This window comes from Sapajus apella, unplaced genomic scaffold, assembly GCF_009761245.1.
Source record: "Sapajus apella isolate SASKATOON/1434 unplaced genomic scaffold, GSC_monkey_1.0 scaffold35, whole genome shotgun sequence".
In the NCBI taxonomy this organism is placed as follows: Eukaryota; Metazoa; Chordata; class Mammalia; order Primates; family Cebidae; genus Sapajus; species Sapajus apella.
The window spans coordinates 6836172-6855640 of record NW_022436975.1 but is presented as its reverse complement, the minus strand read 5'-3'; the positions used below and the strand labels follow the sequence as shown (position 1 = coordinate 6855640).

Below are 19469 nucleotides of genomic sequence, written 5' to 3'. Positions count from 1 at the left end.
GGCTCTGGCTACATGACTCCTGAGCCATAATTTCTAGCCTTGTGGCTAATTTGTTAGTTTTACCAAGTCCGTCTGGTGCCTAAACAAGGAAGCGGTTTGCTTCACAGAGGGGCTGTTATTATTTTTGTTTCAAAGTTAAACTATAGGCCAAGCACAGTGGCTCATGCCTGAGTTCCTAGAACTTTGGGAGCCTGAGGCAGGTGGATCACCTGGGGTCAGCAGTTCGAGACTGGCCAACATGGTGAAACCCAGTATCTACTAAAAATACAAAAATTAGCCCAGCATGGTGGCGGGAGCCTGTAATCCCAGCTACTAGTGAGAGTGAGGCAGAAGAATCGCTTGAATCCAGGATGCGGAAGTTGCAGTGAGCCAAGATCCTGCCATTGCCCTCCAGCTGGGTGACAAGAGCGAAACTCTGTCTCAAAACAAACAAACAAACGAACGAAAAACAAAGTTAAACTACAAGCTAAGTTTCTCCCAAAGTCAGTTTGGCCTATGCCCAGGAATGAACTAGGACAGCTTGCAGATTAGAAGCAAGATGGAATTGGTTAGGTCAAACTTCTTTCAATGCCATAATTTTCCTATGTCAGATTTTTCCCACTATCATAATTTTTGCAAAGGCAGTTTCAGTAATAGCGATATGTAAGACCATTTGTTAGAAAATTCAAACAAAATAATTTATCTTGCATGTGGCTATGTATGTAAACACAATTTTATTCAGATCAGGTTTTTAAAATTTTTTGATTAGGTAAAACATGATTTATAATTTTTACATAAAACTAAGACTTTCACTGAACTTTATACTTTTCAACCAACTGGTCTAGCACTGTGTATACCTAACTTTATATGCTTTCATGTGTTTTTATATTTCAACTTCTTATAAATATGAATTACCTTTAATTTTTAAATTATTTGCTTGTATAGAATATATTTTGAATGAAGAGGCAAAATTAGACAAATCTGTAATTAGAGAATGTTTCCTAGTTTCTACAAACTGAACTCTTGCCCATAGACAAGCATCCTGCAAGTGTGGGGTGTGTCTGTGTATCTTAGGCACAGTGATCACACTTGAGCTTATTTTTCCTACAGTTCCTTCATCTTTTCTTCCTTTGTACTCTTGCTTACTGAGTTCCACCCATGTTATTTTGAAGTTTGTTTTTCTTCTTTAAATTAACACCCTTACAAATGTCCCTAGTGAACTGCATGCTGTTTGTTGCTAACTTGAGTTTCTATTGCACCAAATCTATTAAGGTAATTTACTCATACAGGATAAAAATTTCATGGTAACAGAAATAGAAATATTTGTTGTAGGATCAGTGTCATTTGATTTAAATGTATTTGCCTATAAAAATGTTTTCAAATGTACCACAGCAGACATGTTGGGACCATTAATGTTTTTATTCAATTCAATTTAATATAAAAAAAGCATTTATTGAATAGCTACCAGGAGTAAGGCACTGTTGGGCTTTTAAGGTATAGTAATATGACCATGCATTACCATTTACCTTTGAATGCATCTTAACTCCCTTTGGAGATTAAAAGCATGCTGTACCATGGCCTCTAAACATATGCAAACTAGGGTAATTAAGAGGACTGTTTTCATTCAGTTTTCAAGGGTAATGTCATTCCAGTTTAATGATTCCTAGTCAGATACAATAAAAGTGAAAATAATATGATTTATTATTATGTATCAATACTGTTTCTTAAGAACAAGGAAGCACAGGCATTTTGAGTAAAATGACTCACTACCAAAATTTCAAATGGAGAATTTTAAAGTCAGACAACGAAATCAATGAGTCATTAAACAGTCAAAGAAAACACGACAACGGAAGTAGCAGAAGTAAAACACAAACGATAAGTTTTCTGTGGAGGTTCTTCTCCATAAAAGTAGCAGAGTAAAGGTTAAAAATCAATGTTGTCTGAGTGGCAGACACCATCAGGAGGTAGCCTCAGAGTGCTCCTTTAGGCCTCTGCTAATAACATACTTGTTACTACACAGAACAACTGGTAACCCACAGGAGATGATGTTCAGTGACAGCATGTGTGAGAAGCCACAGCAAGGGGCCAGTCCCAGTGAAGAGCTAGGATGCCACTGCTCTGGACTGTGCCTGATGCTTATGATGGAATGCAGGAAACACGACTCAAATGTGACACCTTGGCACAGTGAGTATTTTAAGCTGAAGTAAATGAGAAAACTGTGGAAGCAGGAAGGTCTCCCTGACCTTCCCCAGCCCACTGTCCTGAAGCAGGCCATAGAAACTGCAATTCCTTCTCCCTTTCTCTCCCAATGCAGGCCACAGAATCTAGAATTCCTCCTGCCTCTTCTCCCAGGAACCAGCCCGCAAAACCTTCTTGTTTCCCCTAAAGGCTCTCATGTGACAGGTGTCCTACTTTATATCCTGGGGAAAGAAATATCACACAGTGACTCCAGGAAAAACCAAAGAGATGGGCCTTACTAAGTTCCCCACAGTTCATTACCATTAGATCAAAGCCTTTTGTTCCCCAATCATACTTCTGCCTAAGTGTCTACAAAAATACAAAGTTTTCCCTAGGTCTTTGGATCATCATTTCTGAAGGTCCCTGAGCTACACACCACTTATAAGTGAATTTGTTTGTTTTTCTCTTATTAATCTGTTTTTTGTCATGGGTCTCAGCCAGGAAGCTTGCAATGGGTGAAAAAAAAAATCACATTTTGTCTCCTACAATTACAAGCATTAAATTTAGAACAGGAACACTTCAACTCTGGCAAATCTTTTAATAACTACACAAAAGGAGTCATAATATCATTTACATGGGTCGGTTTTAGGTGAAGACCTGCTGCAGCAGTTTGCTTTCCTGATTGTTTGCTGTGTGAACTTAGGGTTAAGGGGCATTACTACAAACATAAGAGAGCTCACTCAGCCTTGGCATGCAGTAGACACTAAAAATACTGTCAGCCTCCTCCCTTTGTCTTACTGATCTGGTTATAGTACCAGGGAATTCACCATTGGTCAGAGCAGTGTCACACTTTCCTATGATTTACAGAGTATTCAGGTGCTTCTGGCTTCATGGACAGACTGTAAAATTTCAAATCTTTAAGCAATAACTTTCCAATGCAATAATTTTTCCAAGAACAGGGTTGGAATTTTTACAGAAATAACAGGAAGCTAGAAACCTCTACAGAATGTTTGAACCTCTGAATTTAGGGAGCACAAGGGCAAAAGTTGCTGACATACAGTATGATATAGACCAGGAAGACCTTCAAAACCATATGTTACACTGAAGATTTTTATGAATGTCTATTGAAAAAAACAAAGTAACAATATTTCCTCTGTAATCCTCAAGGATTACACTCACCTCACCTTATTCCGGGGGTTGACACTGAACTGGTACACATTGGTAGAGCCAGACCCACTTTTTAAATACTGAAATATTCATAGCAACAGGAGTCAGAGAAATCCCACCTTTGAGCTAAAAAGCCTGAAACCCGCAGCCCAAAGTGAAAAATTCCATCCTTGTATGCCCGCTGACTCCCGACTGGTTCTTTCTGAATAATGTCTTTTTACCAGTCGAATGTTGCCTTTTCCAAAGCTACCTATTGCCTGCCCCACCTCCCCATTCTGTGCCTATAAAGATCCAGACTCAGCCAGTAGAGAGGATAAGCAGCTGGACATCGGGGAGAGGCGACTTGACTTCAGAGACAGCAGCTGGACAAGGCAGAGAGATGGCTTAACTTCAGGGAAGAGTAACCTGCCCTTCCCATCCTTTTTCCAGCTCTCTCAGCGGACAGCTACTTTCATCATCACTCAATAAGCATTCACCACCCTTCAATTCATCCATAAGACCTTGTTCCTCTTAGGCACTGGACAAGAATTCAGGATACACCCAGTGTAGGTACTCAAAAAGGCTGTCACACTGGCTCTTTTCCCTCACTGGTGAAGGGCAGCTGCCCCACGTGATAAGGGAAAGGGCCCACAGAACTGATACACTGCTGTCTGTGGATGGTGGAGCTAAGGGAGCATTGTAACACATCCCTTCTGGGGCCTTGGGGTTGCAGGCACCCCCACCTGGATGCTGCCGTGGAGCCTGCACAGAGTTTGCTACTGCTGGTACTAAAGCAGCCAGTTTTTGCATTCACTTGCTCCAGTGCTTGCACACTTCCTCCCATGAGGGGTTGAGCAGGGCACACTAAGTAAATGGGCATTCTTGTCACAAGACCCACAAAGGGTCAAGAAAATATCCTGCATCAATATTTCCATACTGGATGGTGAATAGCCATCGTCTGAGCCCCTCTGAATCTCCCTCATGTTCTGGTTGTCCCAGAATGGGAGAACTCCTAGAGATCACAGCCCACTGCCAGGGTTAGGCATCAGGGCCCAGATCCCAGCAGGAAAAGTGGAGCCCTGATAGCATGGCTAGACAAGGCCTTATCTACATCTTGGGGCTTTAAGTCTCCTTGCTCATCCTGAAGTTTGCACTCTAGGAGTTTCAGTGTACCAAACTGCTTATTAAATACAATATTTTGAATATCGCCCAGCATATATGAACCTGTTATTTCTGGCTTGCCCCTTTACACAGCTCCCCTTACCAGTGTCTTTTGCATTTAGCTACTATTTTACACATATGTGTTGCCTTCAGAGACCTCAAAGGAGTGACCTTAACCCTCTGGATAAGTCTCATGTAACCAAGCTATGGTGTGCTTATCTCCAAAATGCCTACAGAATCTCTTAAGTCCAGCATTTCTTATTTTAATGTTCTGTGTATCAAATTCTGTGTAACCAACTCATTTACACGCTTTCACCTTTATCAATCAGTTTCACTGGGTTCTCCATTTTGGCTATCTCTGCCCCAAAGCAATCAGAACAAATGCCTCTCGCTTTTCTCAAATTGTGAAATATATCTAAGGAGAAGTGATGCTTGGGTTTGAAACTCCAGTGCATGATTGTCTGACTCAGCTCAGCTCAGCTCAGCTCAGCTCAGCATAATTGCCTTCCAATGTACACAGAAGTCCTGAACCTGGCATTTCATCCTGAGAACCCCTTTAGGAAGGAGAAACAGAAGGGGCTCCCAATATTGATGCACAGCAGCACAATGTAGGCTCACATGGCACAGAGTGTTCACCCACCTATTTCAGAGTCACTCACTCACCTGGCACACTGTCAGCAAGGCTGATTCTTGGGAAATTTCTAAAGAAAACCTTGGTTTTGTGTTTAGAATTATCTCTGCCTCATGTATCCTGACTTTGGTCTCTTCATGGGTCAACCTAGTTTCTCCATCCTGTTATTCTCATTTCCCTACAACAGGGCCATAGGAAGTCGGCAAAGCCGGATGGAGCCTCAGCTCTAAGGCTACCTGGGGACTTGAGGTGAGCTACTTAACCAGGCTCACACTCAGATTCAGCATCTGCAGAATGAGCATGACAATAGTTTCTTTGTGGCAGGATAATACTTCTGTGTTTTAATCTGTACATCTCCACCCAACTTTCTGTGATCACCAGATTCTTTCAATTGAATGCCAAGGACTTCTTCCAGTCCTCAGCCCCATTAGAGAGAGCTGAGTCATCTACAGCACAAATACAAAGAAAAAGAAAAAGCATGAACATTAAGTGTAGGACAGAAAGATTCTGCTAAAAACGTACAGAGGAAGTTTACTCACTGGGAAGAATAAGATAACTAGCACACTGAGAAAAAAAGTGGAAGAGAAAGAGATGGGTACACAGGCTGGAAGTGAAGAACCACGAAATCACCATTCAGCTAGAGTATGAGGCAGATAAATGGAAAGTGAGCAACCCCTGAGCTGTCCCTTTGGTTGCTACTCAGGGAAGATAGAAATTTCCAGTGTTGACCCATTTCCTACTTTGGAATGACACTTATATCTGCCCCCCGAAACTCTGCCTGGCAACTTCCAAACACAAACACCAAAGCATGTATTATATAGTAACACATTATCTCATGGTTCTGAGCACTCCTAGGAGCACCAGCAGGGAAAGGCTTGTATACCTTGTGAATGCTGAGGATAGGAAAGCTACTTACTGATGTTTCTCCTATGGGGTGACTGGGCATTAAATGAAATTGTACTTCTAACTAGTCTGGTCATAGTAATAATGTCACCCATTTTTATCCCAATTAGTCCACTTACCAGTGTAAAGACTACAAGCATGACACTTTGTCTCTTAAGCTTGGCTTCCTCTTCCGTGAAATGGTTACAGAATCTACTTCATTATGCCCTTGTGAGTAGATCAGGGATAGTAGCTACATGTGCATATGTGTGTGTACTTCACCTTTGCGTTGTGAGCATCAGTACAGCTCACCAGTGTGCAGCACAGACAGAGACCCAGAGGACCTGAAAAGTCTAAGTCCTACCTCCTCATACCGCAACATGCTCATGCAAGTTCTCCCTTATAGCTAGACATCATTACTGGTGAAAAGAGAGAGGGGGAACTTCAGAATGTATCCAGAAGATCTCATTCAAACCCAACTATTTTAAACAATAGATGGAGAGAGTATTCACAGGAAGGTTAAACATGCAATCTTACCTGTTCCTCACCCCACAGAAGAATTATGAATATATATAAACTGTTATGTTAGTTATTGTCCATATCCCCTCCTAAGGCTCAAGGAATTAAAGAAAAACCTCTATCCGGACACAGTATCTCAGGCCTATAATTCTAGAAGTCTGGGAGGCCAAGGCAGTGGATGTCTTGAGCCTAGGAGTTGGAGACCAGCCTAGGCAATATGGCAACACCCTTTTTCTACAAAAAGTACAAATATTAGCAACACATGGTGGCATGCACCTGCAGTCCCAGCTAGTCAGGGAGGCAGGAGGATCACCTGAGCTGCCGTGAGCTGAGACTGCATCACTGCACTCCAGCCTGGGTGACAGAGTGAGACTCTGTCTCTAAAAATAAAAATCCAAAAAGAAAAACCCCTAATATTTAGAATTTAAAATAACTTCCTCAGTCAAAATACAGGGTTTCCAGTAGTGGAAATTCAGGCACCAAAAGGAGCAAAAAGGAAACACTGTTGAGCTGGCCTTTGTAGAACCTTGGTTCTCAAAGCATCTTCGTAGACCAGCATCAGCAGCCACAGCTGAGAGCTTGTTAGAACTGTAAACACTTGGGTCTCATGCCAGCCTTCCTGAATCAGAATCTGCCTCCTAGCACAAGTCCCAGGTGATCTGTACACACACTACATTTCAGAGGCATGTTTAAAGGGTCAGGGTTCCTCTCTTATCATACCAGTCATGTGGCTGCTCTCCTCACTTAATAAAAACACCAGTCAAGGCAGACCACCACATGTAGCATTCAATTTCCAAACCCACTCATAAAGTGCTATTCTCATGTCTACAACTGGCAAATGTCTTAAATATCTGCTGAGAGAAACAAGAGCAGATGCTTACTGTTCCATCGCACCGGCCATCCTTAATTCTTAGAAACATTTGTGGATTTTTCACACTTTCAAACATGCAAATCCCATGGCTGATTTTATGCACTTTCCAGTAGGATTTTTCAGACTGGCTTCCCACTCCAGTGCAGCTTCCATTAGGCTGGAGACACAGAGCCTGGCACAGGCTTGTAGCAAGCAGAACCACAGCACTGCTGAGGAACACCCCCTTCAGGGCAACAAACAGAACAGAAAGGCAGTCAATGACAGGCTCGTGTTTTGCTAGAGGGAGTCAGCTATAGAGGCAGTTCTCTTACAGCAGCCACGGTGATCAGGACCTTACTGGAAGCTCAGTGGCTGAAAATGAGCAAAAGAAGTAAATAAGGTAACTGCTATGCAAAGGTAAACAAAACTAAAGGAGGTTGATTACTTATCATTTGTTTATAGTATAGAGGCCAGCATCAGATGCTACAGAGATTTTTTAAAAATACAAAACACAGATATTTCTCTTAAGGAATTTACTATCGCCTTAAACAAATAATGTTAATATTAATATAAAACACAATAAAAAAGTATGCTATAAGAGTAACTGAATTATGGAATACCTTCTATGGACATTTAAATATATGCATGAGGAATTAATGTAAGAAGATATCAAATACAAGTAGGATATATTTAAGAAAATCCTATGTAATCATTACGTTAAGAGGAAGATATAGGGCCGGGCGCGGTGGTTCACGCCTGTAATCCCAGCACTCTGGGAGGCCGAGGTGGGTGGATCACCTGAGGTCAGGAGTTTGAGACCAGCCTGGCCAACATGGAGAAACCCCATCTCTAAAAAAAATAAAAGAGGAAGATATACAAGACTCTTGAAAGTTATTTAGAAATACACTAATAAAGTAAAGAACTGATAAATAAATATGCAAATCACAAAAGATAAAATACAAATGGTGAAAAAACATAAGAAAAGGTAATCCACACTAGTAATACCAAAAAAAACAAGCTAACATTAGATGTTTATTCCTCTAGAAAATTGGCAAAGCTCTTCTCCTTAAGGACCATACTCAACAGCACTGAGGTCAGTGAGATGGGTGTTTTCCTACACTGCTGAAAGTACTAAGAATTTAACTTTACCCATAGATGTCTGACCTTCGCCTCAGCTTCTGCATGGTAATCTCTTTACCCTTGGAGTGTCATGCCTGACAGGAGTGGTGGTGTTTGCCTGGGGAACTTTGGCCAGCCAGAGAGCAATAATGTGACTTAGGGTAGGGGGCTTTGCATAAGAAAATGTCAAGTGACCTCCTGAGAGGCTGGAGACTGAGACCAGCCATGCAGACTCCCCACATGATGAAGCCCAGTAAAGACTGAATACCAAGGCTCAGGAAGCTTCCTTGGCTGGCAATACTCCATGTATACTGTCACACACCAGTGCTGAGAAAGTACCTCTGTCTTGACTTCATGGATACTGCACATCCACCGCACATCCCATGTTTGGTGTTTTTTCGTAGACTCTGCCTTATGTGTACTCTTTGCTTAGCCAATTTTAATCTGTATCCTTTCTCTATAATAAACTGTAACTTTGAGTAAACAATTTTCAATGGGTTCTGTAATTTCTTCCAGTGAATTATCAAGCCTTGATAGTGGTCTCAGCGTCCCCCAAACTCTGTGGTTGATGTCAGAAGTGAGAATAGTTTTATATACTGTTCCCCTTAACTTTATAGTTGGCTTAGCTTTCACAGGAGTAAAAGTTGGGACATCTGAAGAAATAAATTCGGCAGTATGTTCCCAGAGCCTTAAAAGTTTTACATTCTAAAACTTAAGTTCAATTTTTAATTTTCTAAGCTAAGAAAATAATAAATGATGTGGTCTAAGGCATATGTCAAAGTATAATATTACAGTATTATATGCAGAAGTGGCAAAAGAATGATTAAATGTTCAACAACGAAAGAGGCATATATGTGGGTATACATATAATACTTAAATTTGAGTATTATGAAACCATTAACCTTAAGTTTAACCTTAAGCTAAATAACATGTGACGTATGAGTTAAAATTATGTTGTTGTGGGAGAAATAGTAATGTGAGAAAGTGTTTATTATACGGTAAGTACAGACATACCTTGTTTACTTGCACTTCACTTAATTGTGCTTCACTTTATTCACTTCACAGATACAGCATTTTTTTTTTTTTTTTTTTTTTTTTTTTTTAGAAATTGAAGGTTTGTGGCGACCCTACACGAAGCAAGTCTATCGGTGCTATTTTTCCAGCAGCACATGTTCACTTCATGTATCTGGGCTACATTTGGTAATTACCACAATATTTCAAGCTTTTCATTATTATTATATCTGTTATGGTGATCTGTGATCAGTGATCCTTGATGTTAGCTATTGTAATTATTTTGGGGTGCCATAAACCATGCCCATATAAGACAGTAAACTTAATAAATGCTGTGTGTGTTCTGAAGGGCTCCACTGACCAGCCATTCCCCTATCTCTCTCCCTTGCCTCCCTACTCCCTCAGACACAACGATACTGAAATTAGGCTAATCAATAACCCTATAATGCCCTCTAAGTGTTCCAGTGAAAGAAAGAGTCACATATCTCCTGCTTTAAATCAAAGGCTACAAATGATTGAGCTTAGTGAGGAAGACGGTCAAAAGCTGGGACAGATCTAAAGCTAGGCCTCTCGTGCAAGGTAGCCACTTTGTAAATGCAAAGGAAATGTTTCTGAAGCAAATCAGAAATGCTACTCCAGTGCTGATATGGGGACAGTTTTAGTGCCTTGGATATAAGATCAAAACCAACCACAATATTCCCTTAGCCAAAGCCTAACCCCAAGGGCAAAGCCCTAAGTCTCTTCAATTCATGAAGGCTGAGAGAGGTGAGGAAGCTGCAGGAGAAAAGGTTGAAGCCAGCAGAGGTTAGTTGATGAACATGAAGGAAAGAAGCCATCTTCATAACCTAACAGTGGAAGGTAAAGCACCAAGTGCTAATGGAGGAGCTGCAGCAAGCTACCCAGAAGATCGAGTTAATAAACACTAAATAACAGATTTTCAGTGTAAATAAAACAGCCTTCCATTGGAAGAAGATGCTATGTATGACTTTCACAGCTATAGAGGAGAATTCATTGCCTGGCTTCAAAGTTTCAAAAGACAACTTTGAAGGCTAACGCAGTTGGTGGCTTTCAGTTGAAGCTAATGCTCATTTACCATTCCAAAAACCCTAGGCACTTTTGAAATCATACTAAATCTACTCTGCCTGTGCTCTAGAAATGGAAAAATAAAGCCTTGAGGACAGCATATCTATTTATAGCATAGTTTACTGAGTATTTTAAGCCCAATGTTGAGACCTACTGCTCAGGAAAAAACGATTTCTCTCAAAATATAACTATTCATTGACAATGTGCCTGGTCACCCAAGAGCTCTGATGGAGATGTACAAGGAGATTAATGTTATTTTCATGCTTTCTAACACAATATTCATTCTGTAGCCCATGAATCAAGGAGTAATTTCAACTTTCAAGCCTTATTATTTAAGAAATACATTTCCTAATACTATAGCTGCCGTAGAGAGTGATTTCACTGATTTGTCTGGGCAAAGTACATTAAATACCTTTTGAAAAAGATTCATCATTCTAGATGCCATTACGAACAATTGTGACTCATGGGGGTAGGAAGTCCAAATACCAATAATAACAGGAGTTTGAAAGAATTTGATTCAAACATCACGAATGATTTTGAGTGGTTCAAGACTTCAGAGGAGGAAATAACTGCAGATGTGGTAGAAATAGCAAGGGAATTAGAATGAGAAGTGGAGCCTGAGGATGTGACTGAATTGCTGCAATCTCATGATCAAACTTGAACAGATGAAGGGTTACTTCTTATGGATGACAAAGAATGTCATTTGTTGAAATAGAATAAACTTCTGATGAAGATACTGTGAACGCTGTTAAAATGACAACAAACAACTCAGACTATTAAATAAACTCAGTTGATAAAGCAGCAGCAGTGTTTGAGAGGATTGATACCAATATTGAAAAGTTCTACTATGGGCAAAATGCTATCAAACAACATCGCATGCTATAGAGAAATCTTTCATGAAAGAATGAGTCAATCAATGTGGCAACCTTCATTGTTGTATTATTTTAGGAAACTGTCACAGCCACCCCAATCTGCAACAACCACCACCCTGATTCATCAGCAGCTGTCAACGTCGAGGCAAGATCCCCACAATAGCAAAAAGGTTACAACTTGCTGAAGGCTTAGATGATCGTTAGCATTTTTTAGCACGAAAATATTTTTAAATTAACGTATGTACATTTTTTTAAACATAATGCTGTTGCACACTTAACAGACTACAGTATAATAAACATAACTTTTACATGCACTAGATAACTCAGGAATTTGTGTGACTATATTGAGATATTCACTTTATTGCAATTGTCTAGAAATGAGCTTACAGTATCTATGAGGCTTTAAATATAAGTAGAGTTTAGCTGAATATTGATTTAATAACTATGCTATACTAGTTAAGATAATTATTTTCCCTGAAAATCTTTTCCTTCACCTTTAAAATACAGATAATATCTATCATTGTTTTGTGACGGTTAAATTTCGTCTCATGGTGTGGTGAAATTCTCAATAAACACCCGGAACAAAATGAGACACATCATAAATAATCGCTATATTAATATAATGTCACTTTAAGATATCGTCACAAACACAAAGAAAAAAAGAATAAGCATTATGAAAGGATTAAATGTATATAATATTCAAAGAGTATAAATTCTAATTGTTAGAAAAGTTCAATATACACATTTGTTTGACTCCCAAATGCAAGGTTCTCTACTTTTTATTAAGAATTTCCACATTCGTAGTTTAATCTCCAACTTCAATTAGATATAGGACGTTAATCCCATTGGAGTGTCTTTGCTACTAAAGCTGTCATCTCTATTGCCTTTCCAAGTCTGGCAAACAGAACGGAAAGAGGCACTAATGCCACCTAGTGGGAAGTGATTCGATTACTGCATTATGACTAAATTTAAGATTTTTCCTCAATAGGGCAAAAGAAAGTTGGGATTTAGCAATATAAACTTTAATAACTTCCCCATTTTACCTTGACAAAAATCACAAATTCCTTTGAAAGGTTTGCATAGCCTGTTGATGATTCATCAGCTATTTTGCCATGACGATCAAAAGCAACTGTGTGACCAGGAACCAGTGCAGACTCAAGAAGTGCACAGCGGTTGGTCTGATAAAGCACCCGCAGCTCAGTAGTGGCCTCACCACTAACCTAAAAGGAAAAACAAAAACAACAAAGCCCTCTAAATTAGCAAGAGAAAAAAAATGTTTAAAATGTAATCGCATTATATACATATACAGGTGTCTACTTCATTTTACAGAAACTTTGTACTATTTATAAAATCTGATTATTTTGTAATTCAATAGGTTTTATTCCCCAGCCTTATTTACAGTGACTTGCTCCAAGGAATTCCTTCTCTTGATCTCTCGGAATCCATGGAATAATGTTGGAAAAATAACTTGATTGGCGGGACAATTTAATAAGATGTTAATATGTATCTTACCTTTGTTTATTTTTCATTTCCTCATTTGTGTCCTCCTAATTTAAGAGTATTTGGGACTAGAAACTGAAATCCATAGACATTCTATCTCATACCTAAATTTTGCTTTCAAAAATAAAACAAATTGAGGTGATTATGCTACAGGGAGACATGACTACTGTTCAGGGCAGTGTTTTAGGTCCTACCCCATCTCCCTCTTGTTCCCCAGGGAGATAGTAGGGCCTGAAGAAGAAAGCTCATTGGTGCCTCTTGAATGGCTAGATACAAAACACTAAGTCTATGAACTACAAAGTTCCATTGCCCAAGTATGGCAGGGAGGAGGCAGAATTACTGATCTGCAAGAAACCATCTGACACTTGATCAGGTACATCTTAGTGACCAGTGTGGTTCAAAGCTATGACAGCTATCACCAGATATTCTGAGGCCCATACCAGCGGAAATCTTCTTTGAAACAAGGTGAGTTCCTTAGTAACTAAAATAAAATCTCCCATCAAACTGGTACAACCTAGTGGAATAAGGGCTTTAAGGTAGCCTTAATTTTATTTTTTAAAAATACAGTAATGAGATATTTCTTCAACTCTTAATTCAATGGAATAGATTCCACATCCACATTCATATTTCTCAAGCATTTACTATGACCAGGCTCCATGCTGATCAGAATGTGCTATGAACTACAATGTAGGGTACCATTCAAAGTCCACAGCAGAGAAGAAAATGTTTCATGGAGAAGGCTAACTGATTGATCACTTAAGTCAGAATTTCAGGCATACAAATTACACAAGGTGGGTTTTTTTTTCAATAAGAATTATTTTCCCTTCAGTTAAGTAACAACCCATGAGTTGAAATCAGCCTGTAATACCAGTGCATTGGAAGGCTGAGGCGGGAAGAATGCTTGAGCCCAGGAATTCGAGGCTGCAATGAGCTCTGTTCATGTCAACTGCCCTCCAGCCTGGGTAAGAGAGCAAGAGCAAGACCTTGTCTCAAAAATAAAATAAAATAAAATAATTGTATAGCATTATATGAGGAAGCTGTAGCATAACTGTTAGTGTCAGATTGCCTATGTTAAATTCCTACTTCCACACTTACTAGCTTGTGACTCTGTGCAACTCACTTAATCCTTCCAATTCTTTGTGTTCCTCTTCTGTTAAATACAAATGATAATGGATTCTCTCATCTAGTAGATTTAAGAATGAAATATTATAATATATATTAAGTACTTAGTGCATTAAAGTTATCCTATGCTCTATTATTTTTAAAAATAAGTAACATGCATGTAAAACAGCTTTATATATTAAATACACTTTTCATATCGAAATCAAGCAATACAAAGCATAATTATATAAAATTACTGTTTTTCCCCAACAATATGGTCCCTAAAAGGGCCATTGAGAAGTTAGTCTCCTTTTGAAAGCTCATTAAAATTTTGCATGTTATCAGAGAATTGGTCGACTTTTTCTTGTCTAAATTCCAATTGCTGAAATTTAGAACCATTTATGCATCACAACCTCAACAATTAGTGAAACAAAACAGAATAATGAAAAAAAGTGCTAGTACAAGCCAAAAGGAAATGGTAATCTTATAAATATATCTTATACAGAAATACATATGGACACAATAATATTGATACATGACAAAATGAAAAATTTACTACACACCATTCCAGTGACAATGCCATTGTCAAGAGCAAGAGAAAGATGCCTCATCTCATGACTTTGGAAAATGCATATATTTCCTTTGTTGAAAATAACATCAAAGACACCTGGAAAACATTTTTTAAGTATTAGAAAGTAATTTGTGCTTTTAAAACATTTTTTATTCAATATATTATATATGGACATCTCTTAATAATATATTTTATGTTTCTCAATTAAATGTTTTCAGTCAAAGGTAAAATGCCTCTCCATAGTATGTTCATTTTGTAAAAATTCATAGTATGATGTATACACTTTTCTCATATGTATGTGAATGAAATTATTTTAAATATTGGTGATTCCTTGATCCATGACCCATTTCATTTCTACTCTGTGTGTTGTATGTATTTGAGTACGTGTGTATATATACACAACCATATTGACATACATATACAATATACTAATATATAAAATATTTATATCAAACACATAACATGTAATGTAAATTACATATTTATAAAATGATTTCATAACAGTTAGATTTTCTAAAATGAACCAATCCTTTATTTCTTACTATTGTCAGCGTAGTTCATTTTGTATCAATTCAAAATTTTGAGTTTAGTCAATATTTACCAAATGAAGGAGGATTATGGTAGTTATTGGGCAATTTGTAGTCCCAATCCCAATTTTTAGCATGGAATTATTTAATTACCTGCTTTATGATATGTGTATATTCATCTAGCATTGGTAAATGCAATTAATTAATTCTACCTTTACAGTTCTATTCCAATTAGCCACACAGGCAAATACTTTTAGTTAGGAATAAGATCTGGGCAGGGCGTGGTGGCTCACACCTGTAATCCCAGCACTTTGGGAGGCCAAGGTAGGCAGATCACAAGGTCAGGAGATAGAGACCATCCTGGCCAATACAGTGAAACCCCGTCTCTACTAAAATACAAAAAAATTAGCCAGGCATGGTGGCGTGTGCCTGTAGTCCTAGCTACTCGGGAGGCTGAGGCAGGGGAATCACTTGAACACAGGAGGCAGAGGTTACAGTGAGCGAAGATCACGCCACTGCACTCACTCCAGCCTGACAAAGCAGGACTCCATCTCAAAAAAAAAAAAAAAAAAAAAAGAATAAGGTCTGATGCAAAGGCTAACTACAGAATTTCAATTTTTTAAAGGATTTTACTATATATTTATTTAATTTTATATTCATTTGAAGTCGTATTTCTAAAAATGAAAGACAGTTCAATAGACCACTCCAAATGGAAAGTTTCCTGCCTTATTAATTTCAAATTTATTTTTGTCTACATAATAAAATGCATCTTAATGAGATCTTAAGAATTAGAATCTCATAAAATTAAACCATATTGACAAGTACTTACAAATAATCCTGGGGGTTAGGGTGTTACTGAAATAAGGAAAGAAACAAGAGCTGGGAATTCTGAATTTGAGTCTGACACAACTCATTAGATAACCTTAGACAAAGCACTGTGGTTCTCTCTGTCAATTTCTTCATCAATAAAATCAAGGCAAGAATTCTCAAATGATGTGTTCAGATCATTCATTAATTGTGCGAACTAATGAGTTAACAATGAAAGAATCTGAAAACTAAGCGTGTCCCTTAAAACATCTTAAGAATAATTTTCATGGTTTAATTTAATCTTCCTTTTGTTCTAATGATTTCATAAATACCAGAATCTATATTCATAAAACTATAAAGGTATTATTTTATCTTTTCCAGTAAGAACTCAATAATTAAAATCATAAAATTTTATATATTTTGTTATGAAAAATTATTTAAAGTTTATCAAGAATATCAATTGCAAGTTCTATGAAGAGATGGCTATTTAGCAAAAACTTGGAACCAACCCAAATGCCCATCAGTGATAAACTGGATGAAGAAAATGTGGCACATATATACCATGGAATACTATGCAGCCATGAAAAGGAATGAGTTCATGTCCTTTGCAGGGACATGGATGAAGCCCGAAACCATAATTCTCAGCAAACTAACACAGGAACAGAAAACCAAATACCTCATGTTCACTCATAAGTGGGAGTTGAACAATGAGAACACATAGACACAGGTAGGGGAACATCACACATGAGACATGTTGGGGGTTTGAGGGATAGAGGAGGGACAGCATCAGGAGAAATACCTAATGTAGATGATGGTTGATAGGTGCAGCAAACCACCATGGCACGTGTATACCTATGTAACAAACCCGAACATTCCACATATGCAACCCAGAACTTAGTATAATTTGAAAATAAATAAATAAATAAAATTAAAAAAGAAAAGAAAGTGGAGACATTTTTAAAAAGAGAGAGATGGTTATTTATCTTACTGTCATTGCTGTTAGTCCCATGCCTAAGACGGTCTCATCAACAGTTAAGTGTTTTATAAATATTTGTTGAATAAATGAATTCTTACTGCTGAGAAAAATAAAATTAAGGGTCCCTATTTTAAGAATCATAAAACAATACAGAATGTCTTTGAATCTGGAAGCTTCATTTAGTGAGTTTTAATGAAAAATATATGTAGATATAGAATATTTTCCAGTAAAATTATAATCAAGTTGGCATGACAAATGAGATCTTCAGGATTTAAAACTTGTCAATGGAGGAAAAATATACCATTTTTAAAGAACTCTAAAATACTTCTGTGGACCTCTGGTATTCTATGGAGCACAGTTTGGAGGAAAATAATAAGGGAAAGAGCACTACCATGTGAATGAAGATATTAAAATTAAGTTGAAAACATCTGAGTAATCAGCAGCAACAGAAAGAAACATTATCTATACTTAGCCAGATATTCCAGGAACTACAGCTGTATTCACCCGCTTCGTGAAAATTCAGGTGCCATTGACCCCCGATTTATTGGAAGTCCAATAAAACGTTCCACACTTTCCCACTGAAGCCATAAACACCCTTCCTTTTCTGTTATGAACTTGGTACATAAACCTTTACCTCTAACTATTCAGTAAGTTTCTCATTAGTAAGTACTTCCACCTTACATATGGTGTGCACATATAAATAAACCTTTTCTCCTGATACATGTCTATTGTCAGTTATTTCTCAGGCTCCCACTATTCAAACCTAAGTAGAGAAGAAACTTTCCCTACAACATGAATCTTGATGTATGATTTCTAGCTCTGGCTCTGCCAATAAAGAATTCAATCATTCATTCAATCATCATTTATTGAGCACCTATGTGCAAGGAATATTTTTAGTTACAACCTAGATAAAAATTCTCAAAGTTCTTATCTCTAAAATATTCTAATCTTTAAAAATAAGGGTTAAGCCGACATTATCTTAAAGTTCCCAGCTAATACTAACATCCATTGGATCTAGTCACATTCACCAAAATAAATTTGAATTGGCCAAATCCAACAGAAGCATTTCAATTCTTATTTCACTTTGCCTCTGGACTATGTTTGAACTTGTGGATGCCGTTTGAAACTACACAATCTCCCACCTCACTAACTTCCTTCTTGGTCTCCCTCCCACCTCATTCTTTATTCTATTGTAGGGTTCCAAAACAAAAGTTTTTTCTGACCTTCACCTGGGCCCTCATTCTCCCTGGAGGCTAGCCACAGAAACTAGAATCTCTCTTCTCCAAGGCAGGTCATAGAGACCAGAGCCCCATCTCCCCAGAGCCAGTCATGAAACCTAAAAATATTTATCTAACATTCTCCCTGCCTTTCTGTGGAAAAACCATCGATGAAGAAGCAATCTGACCTACTTTGTTTGATTGTAGGTCATAAGACCCCCATTCCAGAGAGGATCCTGTCCCACACCCAGAAGGAAGAAATGCAGTACAGAGAGGCCCAGAAGAGTCTAGACAGACAGGCCTTGCTGGGTTTCCCCACTCAGTCTATTAGCGTTGGTTTACACCTTTTTCGTCCAGTCTTATTTTTACGTGGCTGTCCATACTTTATTAAATATAAGCAAAAAAAATTGAGAATTTCCCCTGTATCTCTGGGTCTTCATTCTGAAGGCTCTTGTGTCATATAAAACTTGTATGCTTTTTACCCTATTAATACTTGCATGCCTTTTAATCTCCACATGCCTTCCTCCACATGCCTCAAATCTGGCCATCACTTAGCTGCCAAAGCGTTTCTACTCTACTTCAAATCCATTCATGGCTATCTCTCACTCAGGAGAGAATAAAGGAAGCTGCCTTTATACATGCCACTTCTCTCCCAGAGCCTTTTGTAGTAGGCAGAGTAGCCAAAGAAGACTAAAGGTTTAAATTACTTGTATGTAAGTATAAAATACTTGTATGCTTTTTCTCCTATTAATCTGCATTTTATCAGTGATTTTTAGTGAATCTTCACAGGGCAAAGGGGAAGTTTTCCCTTGGCCCCTACATGCTCCTCACTCAAAGGTGTCCCTAGGGTTCTATCTTTAAGTGACTACCATTCTTACTTCTCTTGTTCTCGCTCCCTGGGAAGTCTACTTTAATAATCTATAAATTGAGAAATCCTTAACCTGTAACTCCACCACTCATCTCTCCCTCAACATCAGGCTCATATACCCTTGAATATAAACGACTGGATGTTTCATTAACACTTCAAACCTGGTACACACAAACTAGAACTCAAAATTTTCCACACATCCCTAGCTTCAAAATCTAATCCTTCTAAATCCTACATTTGTTACTTCAGTTGGTGACTCAATCAACGAGTCAATTACCCACAGCAGAAACCTAAGAGTAATCCTTTTCCGTTAACATTCCTTTTCCAATGTATCACCGAATCCCACCAATTTGGCTTGCTAGAAATTCTTCCAATTTTTCTTTCTTCTCTATCAATACTCCCACTGTAGTTCTCCAAGTCCTCGTCACCTTTTGCTTGACATATTACAAAAGCCTACTGACTGGTCTTTCG

The 19469-nt window shown here is 38.2% G+C and overlaps 1 protein-coding gene across 1 annotated transcript in view; it reads right to left on the bottom strand.

Moving 5' to 3' along the window:
* Positions 1-19469, bottom strand: part of RP1 (RP1 axonemal microtubule associated) — a 310814-nt gene that overhangs the window by 162931 nt on the left and 128414 nt on the right. Inside the window, exons 14-16 of the mRNA XM_032296101.1 lie at positions 14596-14699; positions 12475-12651; positions 7378-7590 (exon numbers count right to left, since the gene is read on the bottom strand). Coding sequence (XP_032151992.1) covers positions 7378-7590; positions 12475-12651; positions 14596-14699 — 494 coding nt within the window. The remainder of the gene's footprint in view (positions 1-7377; positions 7591-12474; positions 12652-14595; positions 14700-19469) is intronic.